Source organism: Staurois parvus, unplaced genomic scaffold (assembly GCF_062004578.1).
Source record: "Staurois parvus isolate SC_StPar_1 unplaced genomic scaffold, SC_StPar_1.0 ptg000014l, whole genome shotgun sequence".
NCBI classification, from domain to species: domain Eukaryota; kingdom Metazoa; phylum Chordata; class Amphibia; order Anura; family Ranidae; genus Staurois; species Staurois parvus.
The window spans coordinates 3,888,149-3,908,452 of NW_028317810.1; the positions used below are offsets into that span (position 1 = coordinate 3,888,149).

The window sequence follows — 20,304 nt, forward strand, 5'->3', positions numbered from 1 at the left end:
GTGTTTGTTGCTATTATTATACAGGATTTATATAGCGCCAACAGTTTGCGCAGCGCTTTACAATATAAGGGAAGACAGTACAATTACAATACTTTCAGTACAGAAGGAATGTGAGGGCCCTGCTCGTGGAGCTTACAATCTAAACTATTACTTGGGAGCAACACATTTTATTAGCATGAATTCAAGCATTTGACCAGGAAGCAGCTTTCAGACCTCAAGGAGTGCCTGACCCTTACAGTATCTCACAGAAGTGAGTCCACCTCTCACATTTTTGTAAATATTTTATTATATCTTTTCATATGACAACACTAAAGAAATGACACGTTGCTACAATGTAAAGTAGTGAGTGTACAGCTTGTATAACAGTGTAAATTTGCTGTCCCCTCAAAATAACTCAACACACAGCCATTAATGTCTAAACCACTGGCAACAAAAGTGAGTACACCCCTAAGTGAAAATGTCCAAATTGGGCCCAATTAGCCATTTTCCCTCCCCGATGTCATGTGACTCGTTAGTGTTACAAGGTCTCAGGTGTGAATGGGGAGCAGGTGTGTTAAATTTCGTGTTATTGCTCTCACTCGCTTATACTGGTCACTGGAAGTTCACCATGGCACCTCATGGCAAAGAACTCTGAGGATCTGAAAAAAAGAATTGCTCTACATAAAGATGGCCTAGGCTATAGGAAGATTGTCAAGACCCTGAAACTGAGCTGTAGCACAGTGGCCAAGACCATACAGCAGTTAACAGGTGGGTTCCACTTAGAACAGGCCTCACCATGGACGACCAAAGAAGTTGAGTGCACGTGCTCAGCGTCATATCCAAAGGTTTTCTTTGGGAAATAGACATATGAGTGCTGCCAGCATTGCTGCAGAGGTTGAAGGGGTGGGGGTCAGCCTGTCAGAGCTCAGACCATACGCCGCACATTGCATCAAATTGGTCTTCATGGCTGTCGTCCCAGAAGGAAGCCTCTTCTGAAGGTGATGCACAAGAAAGCCGTGAACAGTTTGCGGAAGACAAGCAGACTAAGGACATGGATTACTGGAACCATGTCCTGTGGTCTGATGAGACCAAGATCAACTTATTTGGCTCAGATGGTGTCACGCGTGTGTGGCGGCAACCAGGTGAGCAGTACAAAGACAAGTGTGTCTTGCCTACAGTCAAACATGGTGGAGCGAGTGTCATGGTCTGGGGCTGCATGAGTGCTCCTGGCACTGGGGAGCGACAGTTCATGGAGGGAACCATGAATGCCAACATGTATTGTGAGATACTGAAGCAGAACATGATCCCCTCCCTTCAGAGACTGGGCTGCAGGGCAATATTCCAACATAATGACCCCAACACACACCTCCAAGACGACCACTGCCTTGCTTAAGAAACTGAGGGTGAAGGGGATAGACTGGCCAAGCATGTCTCCAGACCTAAACCCTATTGAGCATCTGTGGGGCATCCTCAAACGGGAGGTGGAGGAGCGCAAAGTCTCTAACATCCACCAGCTCTGTAATATCGTTATGGAGGAGTGGAAGAGGACTCCAGTGGCAACCTTTGAAGCTCTGGTGAACGCCATGCCCAAGAGGGTTACGGCAGTGCTGGAAAATAATGGTGGCCACACAAAATATTGACTCTTTGTGGCCAGTATGGACATTTTCACTTAGGGGTGTACTCACTTTTGTTGCCAGCGGTTTAGACATTAATGGCTGTGTTGAGTTATTTTGAGGGGACAGCAAATTTACACTGTTATACAAGCTGCACACTCACTACTTTACATTGCAGCAAAGTGTCATTTCTTCAGTGTCGTCACATGAAAATGTGAGGGGTGTTCTCACTTCTGTGAGATACTGTATCTCTGAGTCAGCCTCAGAAAAACTAAGGATGATGATAATGATACACTAAATGTTTAAATGCTTTCATAATCCCGATAAGAACTGCTGCGATTTGTCTGATTGCTGCCTCCCTCTAGCAAATTTATTGTTTGGTAGGGGATGTTGAGAAATCTATTGACTTTTTTTTTTTTTTTCCAAAAAGCATAAACGTTCTCTCAGTTTTTCTTGTCTGGTGGCCTGTTGCGTTTTGAACTAGTTCTGCATATAAAAGCATGATCGTAGGCCTCCAGTATTGCATTTTAGCATTGATTTGATTCTATTTTTGGGCACTAACCTGTTACTAACTCATAGGTGTCCCAAAAGCAGCATGATGTCTAAATACAGCACCTCAGATAGATGCAGTGTTGTCTTAATTAAATAAACAACAGTCCCATTTAATTTCCACTTAGCCTATGTTGACCTGAAATGAGTATAGAGGTATATAAATGCACAGAACTTGTCCCAAAAGCCCCTTACACTGTAATTTTAAGCTGCTATTCAAGTTCAGTGGAGATGGAGAGATGTATTTACTTAATCTAGTATTTATTACATATTGGTAGGTGTGAGAAAAACAAATTTAAATATTATGTGTTAAGAAATCTTACACAAGTAGGATGGAATATAATGAATGCACACTCCGCATATATGGAGAACACATGTAAATCTGTATAATCTGTCATGGTCATTAATCTGTCATGGTATTACACTAGCACAAGCTTTAAAGTGTTACTAAACCCACAATAGTAAAATCAATCTGTATATGCAGTGAAGCCTGCTTGTTATACTCACTGTGGAACTTAAGGGGTTAATCCTTTGAATTGTGTAAAAAGGCTGTTTGATCCGGTCTTCTTTGATCCTCCCTTTCTTCTACTGTCCCCAATCTATCTGCTGATAGATCAGAGCCTTGGGGGCAGGCTGTTCGTGCTCAGTTTGGTGTGTAGTGCTAGAGAGGTTTTTTTTTTCTTGGGAGAGTGCATGTGATCAGCACAGGGCTAATCAGCACTGTCCGGACAGGGTCAGGCATTATGCAGTCTCCTAGGACAATGAGAGAATGAAAACTCTTCCTACAAGCTTTAACCAGTGCTCTGCTGGACACTGATAGAAGTCACAAGACTACTCTAACTGCTGGTGAGAAAAGGTATTTTTATCAGTTTACATTTACTAAAATAATTGCATTTCCATGTTCTGTGTACTGTGGGAGACCAGATATAGTGAATGCAGGATATTGGGTTTAGTAACACTTTACCCCACCTCATGGAATTAACAATTGATAACATGCTGTGAGTTTGGAGGTGTAGTATGGAAATCTGCGATTTGTAGATTAAATTTTGCAGTAGGCATATTTTAATGTGTTAATAAGAATTGGTATCAGATTGGTTGCTGCATTTTATATGTTGCATATTCTACCTTTCAACTTTCACTTCATCAAATGTATTCAGAAATCTGAGGCCAAGGATAGAAAGACTAGATTTTCAGGCAGGTTAAACTACATGTTTTACTAGAGGAGGGTGGAAATCTCTATGTCAAATATACAAAAAATGGTGTAGCGCTCTTACCAAATGATATACACAAAATAATAATGCACAAGTGATAACAAAATGATTGTAAATTGTGACTGATCCCCTATGGGGTCTCCAAGTGAGAAACAAATACATAACACAGTGAGTAAAATTATAAATCCAATGTCTCTAATTAGACCTGATATAATCCAACTACACACAACAAAGTGTTAAACTCCCCAAATCTCAATTGAGATTAGTGATAAAACAAGACTTGTCAATCAAAAATTACAGTGACGCACACATGTGATCCCAGCACTGGGGGAAAGATATTCCAAATATAATGAAAAAAAGTGCTCGGTGAAAAAGAAACACTCCAAACAACGTGTTGCAAATTCAATTTTCACAATCCCTCACATCAAAAGCATCAAACATAAAAAATGGATATAGGACTATATACATCCCATAAATATTATAATATAAATTGTACTGAAAAAAGTCCAACAAAAATAGTGTAACACCAGTGTTCCACAAAAATTAAAACATGCAGGTGATGCTGTGTGCATTGCAGCCGCTGGTGATAAATCCAAAAATGGCTAAATTGGCTCCTCACCTCCTTGCCATGACCCTAAAAGGGCCAAACAGCTTTTGGGATCACACCTGGACGCTCCAAGCACAAATTCCTCTTTATGGTATCATCCCAAGCAGAAAAACCTCACATCGGATCTGTGCGTTTAGCCTTTTAGGTCAGGATCAGCTCCAAATCCCCTTTGGCTATAATCAATATAGCCAACTCAGTTGTGATGAGATAGCGATAACTTCGACCTCAGTTGGATACCACAGTCAGTAACTCAATGAGAATGACATCTTGTAGATCTTGTGAAGTTTATTCCATAAACTGAGAGAATCTTACAACAATGAAATTCCATAGGTCAAAAGAACATACTGTTTCTTGCTCCATGCCATGAGGCTAGCTGCAATGCATCTCTGGGAACAGTATGTTCTTTTGACCTATGGAATTTCATTGTTGTAAGATTTTAATTTTTAATGGTTTAATTTTTGTGGAACGCTGGTGTTGCACTATTTCTGTTGGACTTTTTTCAGTACAATTTATATTACATTATATTATTTATGGGATGTATATATTCCTATATCCATTTTTTATGTTTGAAGCTTTTGATGTGTGGAATTATTGTGAAAATTGAATTTGCAACACGTTGTTTGGAGTGTTTCTGTTTTCACCGAGCACTTTTTTTTCACTATATTTGGAATATCTTTCCTCCAGTGCTGGGATCACGTGTGTGTCACTGTAATTTTTGATTGACTAGTCATGTTTTATCACTAATCTCAATTGAGATTTGGGGAGTTTAACACTTTGTTGTGTGTAGTTGGATTATATCAGGTCTAATTAGAGACCATGGATTTATAATTTTACTCACTGTGTTATGTATTTGTTTCTCACTTGGAGACCCCATAGGGGATCAGTTACAATTTACAATCATTTTGTTATCACTTGTGCATTATTATTTTGTGTATATCATTTGGTAAGAGCGCTACACCATTTTTTGTATATTTAGCATTGTTCACTTATAGGTAATAAGGTGTGGTTATTAGCCTTTTATTTGATATTAAGCATACATTCATTTTTGAGCGCAGGAGATTCATATTATGATCTCTATGTCAAGCTATAATGCCACAGGGAAGACCCAAAGGAGCAATGACCCTAGCCACTATCCTCCCATGGCATAGAAATCTGTTTTCGTTGGAGTTGCTTCTTAGTGTGTTCACAAGAAGGTTTATTTTACCTCAACAATTAAATTGTATTTAAAGATTAATAATAAATATTTTAAAAGACATATTTGTTTTAGTCAGATAATTATGCAATATTACAAAGTAGTATTTCATATGTATCAATTGGAAAGATTACATTAGATATACTTATCACTTGCTGCAAGCCATTCTTGAGCTCCACACAAGAGCAGCAGCTTTCTGTAAGCTCACACAACAGCTGGTACTCTGCTAGAAGCCTTAAGAGCGGAGAGATCAGATTACACATGCCACATGATGGACACATCTCTTCTAGCAGTGTGAGAATTCTGATCAATGGACCTGCCCATTCTGTATTATGCAGGAAACACGTTTGTTCTTCAGGCAGCACAGGGCTTTAAATGGTAGAATAAGTCCTGTAGTAATTTATTATTGATAAATGCCTTATAGAAAACTTTTTTTTTTTTAACACAAAATATACCCCTTACAGAAACATTTTTGTTGCCCATATATAAGGTGTTTACCAATTAAAGACAAAAAAAACTCTATTTTTAAGACTGCACTTCTATTTACTTCTATAATATAACTGGCAGGTTCTAGAGGCACAAAGAAGACACCAGAAAGAGAAGTCGGGGATTATTCCTACCTCACCAACACCATATACATATAATAAGGTAAATGTTTTTGTCGATTATCAAAACGGATCTTTGCTTTGTGGCAGCCATTGAATATTTAGAAATACTTTTTTCCACAAAAACTAGAGTTCCAAAGTTCCACATTATATTCCATTTAGGGATTTTCACCAATGAGAGGGCACGCTTTCTTTATCTGCATTTTTGCTGAGTTACTGCTCAAGAACATCTGGATGAGCCAGCTTTTATTCTATGTAATGGCTATCCTGCAAAGATTCTACATGAAATGAATGTCGCCCCAGCAGCTTTTATTTTATAGACTGAAATGTTTAAATTGATAACCCATGTGAATTCAGAAATAGAAATGTAAATAGAATAATTGTTTTCCAGCAATTCTGTAATCACAATTTTGTTTACATCAAGTTGCTCAAATTAACAGATATTGCTAGAAAAATCTTGTAAAATTCACTAACGTATTAGCTTGTGAAGAAATGTGTATATTTTTTCACATTTGTCACAATATGAAAGCAAGCAACAGGGAACACTTAAAATGTTCTTTGTGATGTAGAGGAAATGTTGCATGTTTTCCCTCCTTGTGTTATTGTAGGAAAAACATGTTATCAGACCCCCAACACTTGTATGCACTTTGTGCATACAGGGATCTATCACTATTACGTGTTTTATGTTTACACTGTGGTTGTCTCTGTCTCTCCCAGAGCTGTGACTTATGGTCCTTAGGTGTGATTATCTATGTGATGCTGTGCGGCTACCCTCCCTTTTACTCCAAGCACCACAGCCGGACAATCCCTAAGGATATGAGGAAGAAGATTATGACAGGAAGCTTTGAGTTCCCAGAGGAAGAATGGAGCCAGATCTCAGAAATGGCAAAAGACATTGTCAGAAAGTGAGTTATTGTACTTTCTTGAAATCTGTGTTTGTAATTATAAAGTAAGAGGCTTTTTTTCAGTGTTAATCCGGTGTGCTCTGTAGCTGACCAACAGTAATTAAGCTATTGTTAGACTGGTGTGGAAACTGTAATGTGAACACCATCAAAAAGCAAGATTGCCCATAAAACAAAATCTTATTCATTTTAGAGCTGAAATCACCTTTGTTCTATTATATACCATGTGGTCGAAGGGCCCCAGTAGTTCTAAAAACACTTTGAAGCTTACAACTTAAAACTAGTGCTTATGTCATGCCTGTATTCCATTGATGACTTCAGCACAGCCTGGCTAAAAAACTACCATTGCAAGAGATCAGCCCCATCCTGCCTAGGATCTAGAACACAGCATAAGTTAAGCACACTCCAGGCATCACAGGAACAAGCACTCTCTATCCAGGCATGAGCAATGCACTTCCACCTCTCAGGAGCCACAGGAGCCAAATCCAGTGCTGCTGCGACAGGGCAAGAGAGAGTGCATTGTGCATGCAAGGGCCATGAAAGAGGGAAAATGCTCATTCCTATGATGCTGGGGATTTGCCCAGCATATAGTGCATACCCAATGCTAGGCCTGACAAGGATGGTCGCTTAAAATGGTAGGTTTTTTGGCCTAACTGTGGGGAATTGTGGCCTTACAGGTATGGCATTTAAATAAGGCACCAGTTTTGTAAGCTTTACAGTGTTTTTAAAACTACTGGGGTCCCTTAACATCATGACCAGTCTTAGCAGTGGTTCGGTGCCTGTGTGCAGGCAGTTGGGGAGGCATCTCCTTCTGTGAGTGCAGCTGCTCTTGAACTTTGCCTTGCTATTGTACTGTTAATGTGTGGATGCTCATTCCCTGCCTGTCATTTCCTCTTTCTGCCCACTGAGGAGAACATTTTTAAATTGGTGTCTTTAGGCTGTCAGTGCAAATCATACCTGGGAAAGAGTTACCTTTCCTCTATTTTTATGCTGTGCACCGTTCTGTGCTGTGGTTGGACAAACTAATTAAATGGCATGGCAGTGCACTGTGTGACCAATCAACCATGTGCATTGTGGTAAAAAGCATTACCACAACACTTGTTTATAAAGCTGGCTTTAAACAATTTCTGTATTGGTGCGTTTTCACACTTATGTGTTGCAGGAGCATGTTAAAGTGTATATTTGACCATGTATTGCTGCAACATTCTGAATGGCACCACAATGCATGTACATATCGCACTACAACTCACCTGTGTCTTTTTATGCACCACAGCACTCAAATGTAAACCATCTGTGTGTTGTGTTGTCCTGCTTTAAAAAAATTATGCAGGTCCATTTTCTTCAAACATCGAGGTACAGATGCTATTGTGAGACCCGTTGGGTTGAGGGTCACATTTGACATTTGCAAAGTTTCCCAACACTGCACTAGGAAATGTGTGAAAGGACACACAAGCTCCCACTTCATTCAGAAATAGGATTATTTTTTGGCAAGATTCTGTTTAAGACTCTTGCACATATAAAATGATGCTAAAAGGTGGTTATTGTGTTTTCTTCTGGTGTAGCAGGATTAATAAAACTAAGGGGCTGTCACAGGATCTCCTCAAGAAAGACTAACCGTGCCTGCCCTTTCTCCCAGCTTTCCTGTTCATAGAAGCCATACTATCACTTCTATGAAGGGAGGAGGTGGACCTATCAATTTTCGACCCGCTTTTGATTCATAGATCACATTTCATTCATAGACACTGTGGTATTTCTTCTATAAAAGGCAGAGCTGGGTGGACAGTGCTGACATAGTTGGTCTTGATGAGAGCCTGTTACAGCCCCATGTTGGCTTATTAACCCTGCCGGGGTGGGACATGGATGGAGGCGGACCTAAACTAAAAGAAGAGATAACAGCACAAGGAAAACACATCTTACTGACTCTTAAGTTATGTTCCTTGTGCTGATGTTTCTGTCTTTTATTTTTGGCTGCACTTAGGCTTTAAGTGCTTAAGAACAGAGGATAATATGTAATGTTGTCTGCAGGCTGTTGAAGGTTAAGCCTGAGGAACGACTCACCATTGAAGGTGTTCTGGACCACCCTTGGCTAAACTCCACAGAGGCACTGGATAATATTTTGCCATCTGCACAGATGATGATGGATAAGGTTGTATATGGATTCTATGCTCTGCCTTAATCTTAAATTGTTAGGAAATGTTAACTTTCCATGGTGTACACAGATGACATTACAAATGGATGAAACTGATATTTATCAGTAAAACAACATTGTAAGAAACATTAATTGTAAATGTGGTACCGAGATTTCTGTGGGTGTTGGTACAAGTGTCTACCAAAAAACAAACTGAAATTAAATTTAGTGTTTTATAATCAGGTAAAATTGAGGGTTCAGGTTACACTTCAGACAAAGGCTCTCAATGGGAAAATCTGTCTTGCCTACGTTCCAGGTGAAGATAGCAGAAATGCATATTCAGGAGTATGCCGTTTACATTAAGCCATTACGGTGTGTTTTCTCTGTCAGCACATTATCACATTAAAGAGTCTTCTGTTGCGTTCACTTCAGAGGATGCGCTGCCTTAAGAAAGTTGCACAGGAACTAATTAGACTGTGTGTCATTTTCCATTGCAGGCAATGGTTGCCGGGATACAGCAAGCCCATGCAGAGCAGCTTGCCAACATGAGAATACAAGACCTCAAAGTCAACTTGAAACCATTAAACATTGTCAATAATCCCATCCTGCGCAAGAGAAAGCTGTTGGGGTAAATGTTATGAGTAAACATAGCTACCCATCTCTATCAATATGCTGGAGTGATCTGGAAAGAAACTTCCTCAGCATGTCCCTTCATTTTCTTATCTTATTTGAGATGTAAAGCTGAGGAAAGGTGAGGGTTAGATGGGGGTGCGTGGAGCCGTCCCTGCCAGGAGAACACAATGATTATTGCTAGCGGCTATAATCATTGTGTATAATTGACAGTCACAGCGGACATATGATCGCAAATATGCATCAGGAGCTTTCCAGTACCTGTCAGGAGCTGTGCTGGGAGCGTGCAGGGCACATGCTCTCAGCACAGATAGTGTTTTCATAGGGGCACATATATGCAGCCTTTCGGTGTTAAAGCCCACCCTACAAGAGGCCACATACTGTATATGCATACGGCCAGCGGGAACAGGTTAACTGATATAGATATACAAAAGCTCTTAACTAAGACTTTCCTAAAGGTGCAATTTTAATGACAATTATTTGGTGGTGTTCTTCGTTAGCCAAGTAATTTTGTAAGGGATAATATATCAAAATGTAAAACCTTCCTCCTTATCATTGGGACTAAAGGAAAACAGTGGTGGATACTCATCGTAGACCCTACAGATCACTTTTTGGGGGTTGGGCAAAAGTGCCATTTTTAATTGTGACACATCTCTGAACCAAAATCCAACAAAATCTGCAAAGCATAATGACTTTTTTTTTTCTTTTTGGCATGTTGTTTTTATTTACAGGACAAAACCCAAGGAAAATGTTTATATTCAAGATGCAGAGAATGGAAGTGAAGATTCCAATATTGCTTTGGAAAAACTGCGGGATGTGATTGCACAATGTATTCTACCACAAGAAGGTAAATTATCATGCATTTATTTAAAGCAATTAGTGGGCCTAAATGGTGTGCCAAACCAACATTTAGCATGTAATATCAGGCACCCGTAGGTATCAGGTCTCCTTTTGCATGCCATTCTGTAGAAAACTGAGAATGATTGACTGTTTTGGTTTAAAAGATTGCTTTTTGTAAATGTATTACATTCTGCTAGCCTAACATTTTATCTATTCTTAAAGCCCAACTCCAGTTCATTAGATTAAAGGTATCTAGGTGTAAAATAGTTTAATTTCGTATCGGAATGTATAAAAAAGCCCACAGAACACAATAGTGACAGAACAGCAGGCAGGAGTAATGATCGCAACCAGCAGGTGACACATTATTCAACACATCCAGAAGTGTTGGATGACAGCAGCACCTGTAGCTCTTCAAGAGATTAAATATTTTATTCTGCATCCTTTGGAAAGTTTAAGTTGGCCATAGACCGAAATTCGTCCGGTTCTGCAAGGACTGGCTGAATTTTGATCAGTGTGTGGCTGTCCTTGCTTGACAGAAGTCAACGGTTTCATCAAAGGAGAATGTTTGAAAAACTTCAATCAGTGGCAGGCCTGTGGCTAGCTTTATTATAAAACTTTTTGTTTTACAGGCCACTAATGATTTTATTTTTTTAACATAGCAACAGGGCCTCCTAAAAGCATAAAACCCATTTTGCAGTGTCAGGAGACCTCAATTCAGTACTCTGTACTCTTCAACTTCTATAGAGATTCAGCTTCAATATAAACTCACCGGCCACTTTATTAGGTACTCCTGTTCAATTGCTTGGTAAAACAAATTGCGAATCAGCCAATTACATGGCAGCAACTCAATGCATTTAGGCATGTAGACGTGGTGAAGATGACTTGCTGAAGTTCAAACAGAGCATCAGAATGGGGAAGAAAGGGGATTTGAGACTTTGAATGTGGCATTGTTATTGGTGCCAGACGGGCTGGTCTGAGTGTTTCAAAAACTGCTGATCTACTGGGATTTTCACACACAACCATTCCTAGAGTTTACAGAGAATGTTCTGAAAAAGAGAGAAAATATCCAGTGAGCAGCAGTTGTGTGGGTGAAAATGCCTTGTTGATGTCAGAGGAGATTGGGCAGACTGGTTGCAACATTCAGATGGTAGGGTCAGAATTTGGCATAAACAATATGAAAGCAAGGATCCATCCTGCCTTGTATCAATGGTTCAGGCTGGTGGTGGGGGTGTAATTGTGTGTGGAATATTTTCTTGGCACCAGCAAGGTGTACCTAATAAAGTGGCCGGTGAGTGGATGTGTAGTGCCACAACTCACCAGATATGATGACCTCAAGTTATAAAAATAGGTCAAATGAGCATATAACTCTGTGCTTCTATCATAAAAGGTCACCACCATCACCAGGTAATCCAAACACACACTCACCAAACAAATCTTCCGTGAAGGTTAATCCTCCTGATGACATGATTATAAAACAGAGAAACACTCCAATAGTGCAGTAACATTATTTTATTTAAAATACTTTTTAAAGCATAAAAATCCTATAAAGACCAGCAGGAAAATGTAATAAACCACCATCACCTGAAAACAATTTGGCAGTGTAAGACATCAGCATGCAAAGCTCTTCCCAACAAGTTTCGTCCATGCACATTTGAAAAGAATACAGAGGCACAGATCCAACTCACATCCCACTCTATACCCACTTACTAGTTGCATATATTTTGGTGTTTCATAAGTGGATTTTCTAATTGTGCCTTTTGTATCATATGCAAAACCAGCAGACCTTATCACATTGCAGGGCCCATATCATTATGTATACTTGTCAGTCACAGAGGAATTAATAAATATAATGGCTCTATGGGGAGAAAGTGATATACAACACAAGTGTGTAATTCAATAATGAAGTGCAGGTTGCTTGTTATTAATGTCCTATGACAAATTTGCAGGAAATACTATGAAATATAACTGCTCCGACTCCAAAAAAATATTGTACAAATAAGTGTTAAAATAATGTCCCTCTTCAGTCAACTCCTCATTACCTTGTACTATAACAATGGAAGCAGTGCATCCAGATCAGTGTAACCTTATGAGCCGTACCTAGTATTACCTTATGAGCCGTACCTAGACCTCATGTTGTGGGGACGACCTGTAATGTTGCTTTGGGCACTGGATCCTGCTTGGGTGCTCACCTTGACACTGAGTGCAACGAGTGTAGTTAGCCAGAAGGTACTATACAGGTTCAGAGCCTTGGTGTTTTCCTATGCTTCCCAGGCCCTGAAAACCCCTCCAGGGGTATGCCCACTGTGACAGCTGAAGCCTGGACCCATACAGAGAGATCAGCGACATGTAAAGGTAAGACAGGTTCGTCCTGTTAACAGACTGACATTGTAGCTTTACAGCAAGTATGCAAATCAATATCTCTACTACTTGCAGTACACTTAAATACTGCTCAAAAAAATTAAAGGAACACTGTGAAAACACATGAGATCTCAATGGGGAAAAAATATCATGCTAGATATCTATGCTGATATGGACTGGGCAATGTGTTAGGAACGTAAGAATGCCCCATTGTTTGATGGAAATGAAAATTATCAACCTACAGACGACTGAATTCAAAGACAACCCGAAAATGAAAAAATTATGCAGCAGGGTAGTCCATTTTGCTGAAATTTAATTGCAGCAACTCAGAATGGTACTCAGTAGTTTTTATGGCCCCCACGTGCTTGTGTGCATGTCTGACAATGTCGGGGCATGCTCCTAATGAGACGATGGATGGTGTCCTGGGGTATTTCCTCCCAGATCTGGACCAGTGCATCACTGAGCTCCTGGACAGTCTGAGGTGCAACCTGGTGTCGTCAGATGGACCAAAACATGATATCACAGAGGTGTTCTATTGGATTTAGGTCAGGCGAGCATGGGGGCCATTCAGTGGTATCAATTCCTTCATCCTTCAGGAACTGCCTGCATACTCATGAGGCCGGACATTGTCATGCACCAGGAGGAACCCAGGACCCACTGCACCAGTGTAGGGTCTGACAATGGGTCCAAGGATTTCATCCCGATACCTAATGGCAGTCAGGGAGCCATTGTGTAGCCTGTAGAGGTCTGTGCATCGCTCCATTGATATGCCTCCCCAGACCATCACTGATCTACCACCAAAACGGTCATTCTGAACGATGTTACAGGCAGCATAACGTTCTCCATGACTTTCCCCAGACCCTTTCACGTCTCCCACATTTGCTCAGGGTGAACCTGCTTTCATCTGTGAAAAGCACAGGGCCCTAGTGTCGGACCTGCCAATTCTAGTGTTCAATGGCAAATGCCAATTGAGCTCTATGGTGCTGGGCAGTGAGCACAGGGAGCACAGAGCTCAGGCCACCCTCATGAAGTCTGTTTCTGATTGTTTGATCAGACACATTCACACCAGTGGCCTGCTGGAGGTCATTTTGTAGGACTCTGGGAGTGCTCATCCTGCTCCTCCTTGCACAAAGGAGTAGATACCCAGCTCTCCTAGAGTAACTGCCTGTCCATGCTCTTGAGACTGTACTGGGAGACACCGCAAACTTTCTGGCAATGGCACGTATTGATGTGCCATCCTGGAGGAGTTGGACCTCCTGTGCAACCTCTGTATGGTCCTGGAATCTCCTCGTTCTACCAGTAGTGCCACTGACCCTAGCCTAATGCAAAACTAGTCAAAAACAGTCAAAAAAGAGGAGTAGGGGAAAAAATGTGAGTGGCTTCCACCTGTAAAACCATTCCTGTTTTGGGGGTCATCTCATTGCTGCCCATCTAGTGCACCTGTTGTTAATTTCATTACACCAAAGAAGCTGAAACTGATTAACAACCCCCTCTACTACTTAACTGACCAAATCAATATCCCAGGAGTTTAATTGACTTGATGCTATTCTCTGATTAAAAAGTGTGCCTTTAATTGTTTTTGAGAAGTGTATAAGTGTTCCCTGAATAGTATTCATTTTTACGTAGATCTGCCTAGAAGCTGGGAATGTGTTTCAGTTTATGCGCTTTTTGGATATTTAAACCTAGCTTCGCGCAAAATGCTTGCCAATGTACAAATGCTCACTTTTGCTTTGCACAAAAGCATAATCAGAGTTACATTTGATTCTCTTCTATTTTCCATGCCCTTGTAAATACTAAGAGACATGCAAAATATAGAAAGGCATCCCTCCTTGATGAACAAATGGAATGGGTCATTTACGATGATTGGGGTACACCTGAAAAGATTTTCACTCTTCTGAGAATCATTGCCAAGCTATATCCAGTGTAACGAGTTCACAAAAACATATTAGGACTGCCGTTTAAACAATCATCTTATTGTCCCTTTAGAAGTTGTTTCTTCATTTAAGGATTCTGACACCAAAGATGGGGCACTATATCCCCCCAATAACACCAACAGTAGGGCACTATTCCTCAAACTGACACCAATGATGGGACACTATTCCTCCCACTGACACTAACGATGGGGCGCTATTTCTCCCACTGACACCATTGATGGGGCACTATTTTCCCCCACTGACACTTACAATAGGAGACTATACCTACCACCAGCAGCAACGATGGGGCACTATTGCCCCTCAATAACACCAACAGTAGGGCACTATTCCTCAAACTGACACCAATGACGGGGCACTATTCCTCAAACTGACACCAATGACGGGGCACTATTCCTTCCACTGACACCATTGAAGGGGCACTATTTCCCTCCCACTGACAGTCCAGCCCGCTGAAAATCTGATGGACAGCAAACTGGCCCTATATTTAGAAAGTTTGGAGACTCCTTGACTAGAGCAATGAATAGCCAACGGCATCCTATTTTCTAGGACTCTGTTTCGGTGGAATTCTTACAGACATTGACTTCTGTCCTACATTTTTTTGTGTTGTAACACAAATTTCCAGAATGGCTGTCATTTCTGTCCATATGTAGAGAATCTTATGGCTAAAAGCCTGCACAGTTCATGAAGGCAGTGTCTTTGGTGATGCATTTGACAAGTCCCACAAAGGAGGTCTCTGGAGGAAAGATCCTTCTTCAACAATGGAGGGCTCCAAAACCCAACTCCTTGGCCGCTTCCAGCTACTCTATGTGGAGAGCACTTCTCCGCTCTTTCCAGGCTGCTTCTTTAAAGCCAAAATTGATCCCTTTTAATTTTAAGCAATTGTCTAGCAAGTGGTTAAGCATTCCTCAGCTTTGTGCTTTGTATCTCAAGCATATGTCTGCTCATGTGCTTGTGTGTTGGCAGTTGATTTTCATGCTTTTTGTGTCCACCACCTCCACTGTGAACCACCTGGTTATATTTGTTTGCCTGCCTGTTCTCATTTTGTCAGCCTTTTAAGTACATTTTTGCACACTTTTATGATTTTTATTCTTCAGTGATTATTGTTAATAAAATAACATTGCTAAACTATTCGAATGTTTCTATATTTTATGATTGTTTTGCATATTTTGTTCGCTGTAAGATGTAATGCAGTGAGGTCCTACATTTTGGCGAGTGTGCATATTTGGATTACCTGTTGATGGTGGCGGTAGCAACCTTTCAAGATTGAAGCAATTATATTATATTAAACTAATATTATATTATATTCTATTTTGACCTTTTTTTATAGCTTGAGGTCAGCACATCTGGTGAGTGGTGACACTACATAAATATTGACGCTGGATCTCTTTATAAGTTGAAGATTATTGAAGGGAGGTCTCGCTCCTGGCACTCCAACTGTGTTTTATACTGCTTGAGAAGAATTATATATATCAGTCCTTGTTGCACGCCGCATTATTATTATTATGATGATGATGATGATTATTACAGAGGCTGTTTGCTTATATGAGCATGAACATTTTACATTTTTTCCACTTTTGCAGCCAATATTTTTTATATGTTCCCGTTAACATAGCATAACTTACAGGATAAGTTCACCTCTTGTAGCATGTTACACCCATTTGCACGGTGTAACATGTAACATGTTACGATCAGACCAGCTTCTGCTCTCCCTGCTTTGACAGCTAGCAGAGGATCTTCTTTCCCCTTTGCTAGTTGTCAAATTAAAAAAAAAAAGTGGCTGTGCGGGGCTCCGCCCACACAGCCACGTCACTCATTGACAGGGCTTTGCGAATAAGAGACTACAAGTCCCAACGGCCTTAGCGACTGTCCGCTTGTTGTCCCCAATGAATTACCACAGCGCTGTTAAGCACCGTGGTAGTTCATTCATTCCTCCTGTCAGTATATCTGCTTACTCCTGCATCCCGTACGGGCAAGCAGTTATACTGACAGATCTGCATGAGACCGGCATGGCACCAGAGATCTACTGATCGCTGGTGCAGTGCTTTCCAGGCTCCTACAGACAAAATTAATATATGCACATTTCTTACCTGCAAATGTGAATTTATTATTTTTTTCTAAAAGGTGAATTTATCCTTTTAATAAAAATATTTTAAAATTGCTGTTAAGCTTTTTTTTCAATGCTTTTTTTTTTTCTTGCTTAAAAATTCTTACATGCTCTCCCTGCTTTGCAGTGTTTAGGAGAGGGCTGTGGAGTAATGCTTAACATAAATAAGCACATCTGTATTGTGTTCGCAGTTCATTATCATCTGTACATTAGATTTAAACATTGTCCTAAAACAGGATTAAAAAATGTTAAACTGCCCTCCTGCATTGTTTGTAAATGAAGGATAGCTAAAGCCTAGCCTGTGTGGGGTCAAGACACTCTAAAAGTCACTTTCGGGTCAGTTTTTTTTTCATTCAACATGCTGGTTGAATGGAAAAAAAAAAACCTGACTCATATGGCCAGCCTTAGACCATCCAAATTCTTAGACTGACCATATATGCATCGTTTTTGTGATCAGCTGGTGGGTGGAGCAATCCACCCTGCTTTGCTGTTGTATTCTGACACCAGGGACTCCTTCGCTGTCAGAATACACTGATCAGCAATCCATTTAATTGGCTGCAGATGCTGATTGAATTAAAATTTTCCACCAGTCCTGTTTTGAGTTGTGTGAGTTGAGTTGGCACAACTGCAGCCCTCTGCTGACACCCCCAAAACCTGCCCAATATAATCCTTTGTTTACGTTTGCTTGTCCCTTTTGGCTTCTTAAGACACATCAGAGCTTGCACACTCATTCTCGGCATCACAGCATGTTTTTTATAGACTTTGCCCCATCAGCATGCTTACTGCTCTTCAGGAGTGCCTTCAGGTTTCTTCAGGGGTGCCTTGATAAAATGCCTAAAAATTGTATACAAGCCATCAGGTGGATCAAGATTGACTTTTAGTTACAAAAAGACACAGGTTTTCATTGTTCACTATTACAACCTTCTAGCCTCCGGCGTCCTAATAGCCAGTGACGTCATTGGTTGATTAGGAGGACATATCTGGTGCCTGCATAGCATCTTTGTTTACCTCTCCCCCGCCCCTCTCCATCAGCACTGGGGTCACATTAGCTGAGAGAGGGAGAGAAACTGAGGAAGAAGAGAAACATTGGAATACTAGTCAGTACCCGTGTGCAAAGGTTTTTTTCCTTTCGAAAAACAAATCTCCTTGAACATTGGGTGTCCTACGTGTTTGGATTCTGTTGTTCTGTAAACTATTAATTTAGGTTTTTTTTACAATGGGGTGCCTCGTCATTGTGCCTCATTTTAAAGGGTGCCTTTACTGAAAAGAGGTTGGGAAACACCAATATGGGGTGTTGACATACTCCTAAAGCTTCTTCTTTCATAGATATTGCTGTAAGAATATTGTGTGACATCACTTGCACATGTGTTTTGTAAACCTACACCCGAAAACACAGTATGAATCCTTAAAAATCTGTACTGAGTATCTTGTAAGCGTGTTTATTTTTTAGATTAAGTTTTATTCCATTTTAAGGACCCGGATGTGCTGTCTGGCATCCCAAAGTCCTGCCAAATCCTGCAGATGCAAACAAAAAAAAAAAAGAGTAAACTGAGAGATTCAATTCTTGTTCTCTTATTACAGGAGAAAATGAAGATGAAAAATTAAATGAAGTTGTACACGAAGCCTGGGAATACAACAGAGACTGTAAATTACTGAGAGATACGTTACAAAGTTTTAGCTGGAATGGTAAATTTAGAGATTTTGTCAGTCAGTTTTATCTTAAAGTGAATCTGATCTGGTCTTAAATGTTTCTAAGGCTGCTCTTTTGAGTTTCTGCACGTACCTTGTTAAACTACCCATAGACTGATTGATTGAATTTCAGTGGGTCTTTCCTGAACTACCCAAATTTTGATCTGTGTGTGGTCATCCCTGTTTCACAGCAGTCAGCTGTTTTGATCGACTTCTGTCAAACAAATAGCAGCAGCAGCCACTCATCAGTATATCCTGACAGCAGAGGGTTTGGGGGGGGATTCCTCTATCCACATCGTTGGTGTGCGGATGGAGGATTTTTTTTTTTTTGTTCGGTCTGTTGATCACAGGGGTCACAAATGGCCCCTTAATTCTCCACTCCTGAGCTGGTCTCTGACTTGGCTTTTGTTGAGGATAGGCTGCCTGGGGATGAGGTATCTCTTAGAGCCTGTTTTGTACAGTGACTGGCCTCACCCTGAGAAGCTCTTTGCTCTGCCCAAAATGTTTTGCTTAGCAATATCATATTAAGGAAGGTTTCCTGCAGAAATAGACCCCTACCTTACCTGGGGCCTTGCACTACTGCCTAAACGGCCTGAATGCCTATTCGGACCCTTCTTGGATAGGTACATCAAGGAGATCACGGGGGATAAGAGTACTCTTCTCCCCCATAAAAAGAAGGCCTGTGCTTCAGCCAGTAGTACTATTTCTGAGACTAGGAAAAGTCTCTGTCAGGCCTCCAGCTCCAAATCTAAGTCTGAAACACACTTTCATTGGAAGACAAGTCCAACTCCAAGCTCTCAATGATAGGGTGCCCCCACTGGTCAGAGTTGGGGAGATGTCCATTGGGCCCTCTGAACCTAAACATCTGAGAATTCTTGGAATCAAAGTGTCATTTCTGGGGAGTTTCGGTCTATGTTTTTCCTCACTTAATGCCCTCAAATTGACCTCTCTTCCCACAAAGACTGACTAGATCTTCATGATGCCATTCATCAGCTCCTCTCGCAGGGGCTTATTGCCCCAGAACTTGAAATGCTTTCAGGGCTTCTACTCATTGTGGTATTTTTGTGCTGGTGGAAGGCACAGGCACACCATCCAGCCCCTCTGCCAGCACCCTTTATAACTGAGCGGCTGAAAGATGCTGCTGGCTTACTGAGTACTACTTTTTAGGGCAGTATGGGCTTGGGGCTGATTGCCTGGGATGCAGACTGCTTATAGGCTTTCAGTAGTGGGGCTGGATGCCCCAGTACACCTGTGCCTTCAGCCCACACCAAAACGCTGGGATCTCGTGGACCAGGGCCTTTACCAGGCCACGTATACAGCAGAATGATTATTCTGTTTCTTTTAATGGAGTGTTGTTAAAAAGGAGGGGTGATACACCGTGGTAAACATGGCCCTGTCCCAACATTGATGGAATTGGGATTGTATTTTGCCCTGTCCCAACTTTTTTGAGACTTGTTGCTGCTGTCAATTTCAAAATTACTTTGTTTTTCTTAAAATGGTACATTTTCTCAGCTTAAACAGTTGATGTGTTTTCTATTGAGAATAAAATATGGGTTTATGAGATTAGATTTTGTTTTTATGTAGATTTTACACAGTGTCCCAACTTTTTTTTTTTAATTGGGTTTGTAGTTAGGGAAAATGCAAGGGGCGTTCATGTCATACTGGGACTTTTAATTTAACAGGTGTAAAAAGGGATGCTAGCATGGAGGTACTACACTCAGTAGTAAGTGCCAAGTGCTATTACTGATAGGCAGTCAGACACACGTCGCAGGCCCGTTTAATCAAGATGGCAGACAACAGTGTTAGTGCATGCATGGAACAGCGTGTGGTGATGAAGTTTCTTGTGAACAAAAGTGTAAAACATGCGGATATCTGCAAAAGGCTTCAAGCACAGTACAGTGGTAAGATGCTGAACTGCTGCAAGACATTTGAGTGGTGTAAATGTTTCAAAGATGGCTGTAGG

At 40.8% G+C, this 20,304-nt stretch overlaps 1 protein-coding gene across 3 annotated transcripts in view; it reads left to right on the forward strand.

The window, feature by feature from the left end:
- MAPKAPK5 (MAPK activated protein kinase 5) overlaps positions 1 to 20,304 on the forward strand; it is a 78,026-nt gene that overhangs the window by 50,414 nt on the left and 7,308 nt on the right. For 2 of the 3 annotated variants that reach the window (XM_089676876.1, XM_089676894.1), the window contains 7 exons: positions 5,719 to 5,799; positions 6,474 to 6,661; positions 8,684 to 8,804; positions 9,284 to 9,414; positions 10,148 to 10,263; positions 12,528 to 12,608; positions 18,234 to 18,338. In XM_089676876.1, the coding sequence (XP_089533002.1) occupies positions 5,719 to 5,799; positions 6,474 to 6,661; positions 8,684 to 8,804; positions 9,284 to 9,414; positions 10,148 to 10,263; positions 12,528 to 12,608; positions 18,234 to 18,338 (823 nt within the window). The remainder of the gene's footprint in view (positions 1 to 5,718; positions 5,800 to 6,473; positions 6,662 to 8,683; positions 8,805 to 9,283; positions 9,415 to 10,147; positions 10,264 to 12,527; positions 12,609 to 18,233; positions 18,339 to 20,304) is intronic. The other variant, XM_089676884.1, reaches the window with a different exon arrangement.